This window comes from Myotis davidii, unplaced genomic scaffold, assembly GCF_000327345.1.
Source record: "Myotis davidii unplaced genomic scaffold, ASM32734v1 scaffold316, whole genome shotgun sequence".
In the NCBI taxonomy this organism is placed as follows: Eukaryota; Metazoa; Chordata; class Mammalia; order Chiroptera; family Vespertilionidae; genus Myotis; species Myotis davidii.
In genome coordinates, this window is record NW_006287072.1 from 143369 (window position 1) to 148664 (window position 5296).

A 5296-nucleotide genomic window follows, 5' to 3' on the forward strand; every position below is an offset into this window, starting at 1 on the left:
TACACACACAGTAACACTGTATTTGAGTAGACCTATCTTTTGATATTAAAAAACACATTTGTCTTCAGGAGTAGAATTTTGTTCTTACCTGAAATGAAGCTCAGAAGATACAAACCTAGAGGGCCGTGCAGAGTTTCAAAGGGCTTGCCAAAAGCGTTGTACATGAAGAAGGCTGTCCCCACCATGGTTAAGACAATCAGGATCATGGAGAAGAGAATAACATTGACGTGGATGCTCACTGGGATTGCTTTGAGCAAATCTGGGAAAACTGAAGGTAAAACAAAGATTGGAAGGAATTTAATTAGCAGTTTTCTGTAAGTTTAATTAAAAAAATTAAATCCCTATATTCTTAACTTAAAAATTACTAAAAATCCTTCAGATGAATACATTCTCACTAATTTATAAGGGATTTATAAAAAGATTTAAACATGGGATTATTTTATAGAACTCACCAGTAAAAACTAGCAAAGGAGAGATTTGAGGGAATTTATTTTCTGCTTTGGTCATATGTAATTACTTCAGTAAACAAGTGCTGGCTTTTTTTTTTTTGATTGATTAAGGTATTACATATGTGTCCTTATCCCTCCCCATTGCCCGCCCCTGGCTCATATCCTCACCCCCCTGGTGTCTGTGTCCATTGGTTATGCTTATATGCAACAAGTGCTGGCTTTGTAACCAAAAACTGTACATAAGTTTGATGCACAAATTTTTTAAAATTGATTTTTAGAGAGAAGAAGGAAGAGACTAAGCGAGAGAGAGAGAGATCAGTTGCCTCCCACACATGTCCTCACCAAGGATCAAACTCACAACCTTTTGATGTACAGTATGACGCTCCTACCAATTGAGCCACATTGATGACATTTCTCAGTCATCATTGATATTTTTAAAATCTATCTTAATTTATAATGACATTTTCAGTTTGGGAATCTCTGGGAGAGTTCAAATAGCAGGAGGTTTTTATATTTCCTTTACCAACTTTAAAGAATAGGATATTTGCAGTCAACTTCAATATTTTGATGTAGCACAAGCTGTGGGAAAATAATTTCTGGTGGTACAAGAAATATTTTCCATTTGGAAAACAGGCCAAGTTTATTTCTAGATTTTGTGTTCACGGTAAGTTTTTCTTGTTTTCAAAAGAAATGAAATGCTTTATAAATGTAGGGTTTCTCTTATCTGGTGAGACATCAGCATGCTTAACATCAGCAAACCTGACATAACCAATCTGGGGAAGTCTATTTCAGTCTATGTTGGTTTCCTGAACATTTATCAAGTGTTTAATGTATTTATTGAGCTACTACTATGTGCCAAGCATTCTTCTAGGTGCTGGAAATATAACCATCAAACAAGACAGGCAAAATCCCTGTTGTGGAGCTTATGACCTAATTAGAGGCGTGATGCATGAAATTAGTGCAAGAGTAGGCCTTCCTTCTCCAGGCTGCTGGCATCAGCTTCCCTCTGGCACATGGAACCCAAGCTTCATTCATCTGGAAGGATGTCTGGTCTAATTAGCATATTATGCTTTTACTATTATAGATGGGAGTAGATGGACAATTAACAAGTAAACAAACAAACCTTATTGCCAAAGATGGCCACCATCAATTCCTTTCCTTCTTTTACACACACGTAACTTCCCCTTCAAGAGGTAGAATTTATTCTTCAGTTCCCTTGAACCTGGGCTGGCTTGTGACTGAGCACCTGAATCTGACAGCAGGGGACCTCTGCCAGTTGCACACCTGGCCTATGAGAGGACCAGCAGTTCCCACTGCTTTCCTTTTGGAGGCTTGCGCTGCCCGCCACTCAGGAGGTCCAGGCTACTTTGCTGGAGAGAGAGGCCCCTGGAGGAGCACCAGGCATAGGAGGGAAGAGTGTTGGACATCTACCCCAGCAAAGTCTCCAGATGATGTCAACCCCAGCTGCTATTTAACTGCAACAGTAGGAGAGAATCAAGAACTGTCCAGTTGAACTAATAAACTTGTTTTAAGCCCTGACCTTAAATGATAGAATGATACACATTTTTTCCAAGTAGTGCCAGGGGGTTATTTTGCAGTGATAACAATAAGACACTTTCCATTGGTGATAATGTTATGGGGAAATATAACAGGGTAATGGGATTGGCAGTGATTGAGTGAGTGATGGGGGTGGTCAGGAAAGTAACACCTGGGCTGACACCTGAGTGTTGAAAGGAAGTGGCGGTGCAGAGATCTGGGAAAGAGCATTCCAGGGAAAAGGAACACAGGGGTGACAGTGAGCCTGGTGAATGAGGGAGATGGAAGTGAGATTGCTTTGCTGAGCTCAGATTGCTGCCCCTGCTAGGTCCTGATCTATTGATCATGGGAAGGAATCTGCTTTTAATTCTAAATTCATTTGGAAGCCACTGGAGGGTTTTAAGTAGGAGAGTGACACAATCTCCTCAATGGTATAATTGCCTTCTGCCTGTACTCCCAGACTCATCAATCCTATTTGACATCTCCATTTGGGGTTTTAAACACGACTCAAACTTAAAACATCTAAAACAGAACTCTTGCATCATTTCTCACTCCCATGCACAAATCTGATCCTTCTACTTTCATCTCAGTTAATAGCATCACCATTTATTCAGTTGCTTGGGCCAAATACCCAGGAGTAATCCACTGTTGACTTGGTTTATGCTAGCAGTTACCAAACACCTGCTTTCTCCTACCTCCCTGCCTATAAAAGAGGTGGTAGCCTCTTAATCTCCAATAAGATAGCTGGGCGAAGCCTTTCTGAAAACCAAGGATTGTAACCACCTTGAAACAAACACAGAAAGAAGTTGCACTGATTTGACTCCTGGAAAGAAAAGCCAGAAGCTAAAATAAATTATGTGCAGCATTTTAATTCTTATGAAGTCTGTTAAGATTCCATGACAGAAAACCTGGCAAAGATAACCCCCCAAAAAAATCCTCAAAAAACTTACAGACCAATATTCCTGATGAACACACATGCAAAAATCCTAACCAAAATACTAGCTAATCAAATACAACAGTACATCCAAAAAATGATATGTCATGATCAAGTGGGATTCATTTCAGGGGCACAAGGGTGGTTCAACATTCCCAAATCAATCAACGCAATACACCAGATTAACAAAAGAAAGGATAAAAATTATATGATCTTGTCAATAGATGCAGAAAAAGCATTTGCTAAGATACAACATCCATTTATGATTAAAGTCTCAATAACATAGGAATAGGAGGAAAGTACCTCAACTTAATAAAGGTCATCTATAATAATAAAAGTGTAATATGCTAATTAGACCAGACATCCTTCCAGATGTCCTTCAGAAGAAGCTACAGGGGTGGGGGCTGAGGCCTCTAGTATATGACAAACCCTCAGCAAATATCATACTCAATGGTGAAAAGCTGAAAGCTTTTCCCCTAAGATCAGGAACAAGACAAGGATGTATTCTCTCACCACTCTTATTCAACATAGTACTGGAAGTACTAGCCAGAGCAATAATGCAAGAGAAAGAAATAAAAGGCATCCAAATAGGGAAGGAATAAGTCAAAGTGTCACTTTTTGTGGATGACATGATGCTGTATATAGAAAACCCTAAAGACTCTACCAAAAAACTACTGCAAACAATAAACAAATACAGTCAAGTTGCAGGATACAAAATCAGTGTGCAAGAATCCATTTCCTTCCTGTATACCAACAACAAAACTTCAGAAAAAGGAATGAAGAAAGCAATTACTTTTGCAATTGCAACCAAAAGAGTAAAATACCTAGGAATAAACTTAACAAAGAATGTGAAAAACCTATATACTGAAAATTACAAAACATTATTAAAAGAGATTGAAAAAGACACAACGAAATGGAAAAATATCCCATGTTCATGGATTGCAAGAATCAACATAGTTAAAATGGCCATTTTACCCAAAGCAATACACAGATGTAATGCAATCCCCATCAAAATCCCAATGTAATTTTTTAAAGAAATAGAACAAGAAATCATCAGATTTGTATGGAACTGCAAAAGACCCAGAATAGCCAAAGCAATCCTGAAAAAAAAAAAAAAAAAAGAACAAGGCTGGAGGTATCACGCTACCTGACTTCAAAATATACTACAGAGCTATGATAATCAAAACAGCATGGTATTGGCAGAGAAACAGACACACAGATCAATGGAACAGAATAGAGAGCCCAGCTATAAAACCACACACATTTGGACAGACAACTTTTGACAAAGTAACCAGAAATGCACATTGGAGTAAAGATATTCTCTTCAGTAAATGTTGCTAGGAAAACTGGAAAACCACATGCAAATGAATAAAACTGGATTACAGTTTGTCCCCATGTACAAAAAATTAATTCAAAATGGATCAAAGACTTAGACATAAGACCTGAAGCTATAGGTCACATAGAAAAAAATATAGGTACCAAACTTATGAACCTGGGTGGTAGAGAACATTTTATGGACTTGACCCCAAAGGCAAGGGAGGTAAAGGCAAAAATAAATGAATGGGACTATAACAAACTAAAAAGCTTCTGCACAGCAAAAGAAATGGACAATAAAACAAACAGGCAGCCAACCAGATGGTATTTGCAAACAGTAGCTCCAACAAAGATTTAATTTCCAAAATATATAAAGAACTCATAAAACTCAACACCAAACAAATAAACAATCCAATCAAAAAAAAGGACCTGAAAATACACTTCTCCCAAGAAGACATACAAAAAGCCAATAGATATATGAAAAGATGTTTAACCTCACTGGCAATCAGGGAAATGCAAATTAAAACTACAATGAGATACCACCTTACACCAATTAGAGTGGCCGTTATCAACAAGACAAGCAACAGCAAGTGTTGGAGAGGTTGTGGAGAAAAGGGAACCCTCATTCGCTAATGGTGGGAATGTATACTGGTACAACCACTGTGGAAAGCAGTCTGGTGATTCCTCAAAAATTTAAAAATAGAGCTACCATACGACCCAATAATCCCCTGATCACCCTTCCCCCACCAGTGGGCTGGGGCGGAGCCAGAACAAAGGAGCAGCAAGTCTGGCTTCTAGTTGAGTGGCACTCTCCCCCCTGCCTCCTACCCCCAAAGCCCCACCTCAGCCAGAAGCCAGGCTCATGGCTGGCAAGCGCAGTGGTAAGGAGCAAGGGGTCCTGGACTGTGAGAGGGCAGAAGCCAGGCTGAGGGACACCCTCCCCTTCACAAATTTCATGCACTGGGCCTCTAGTGTGGAATATAAAACTGAAACTTATGTACACAAATAGCAATGTGGTGGTTGCCAGAGCGAGGGGGGTGGGGGAAGAAAGGGGTCCTAATAT

At 39.3% G+C, this 5296-nt stretch overlaps 1 protein-coding gene across 1 annotated transcript in view; it reads right to left on the minus strand.

Annotated features, from left to right (window-relative positions):
* The window catches only part of CLRN1 (clarin 1), a 38273-nt gene that overhangs the window by 12506 nt on the left and 20471 nt on the right, over positions 1 to 5296 (minus strand). The window contains exon 2 of the mRNA XM_006758951.2: positions 89 to 268. Within this exon, the coding sequence (XP_006759014.1) occupies positions 89 to 268 (180 nt within the window). The remainder of the gene's footprint in view (positions 1 to 88; positions 269 to 5296) is intronic.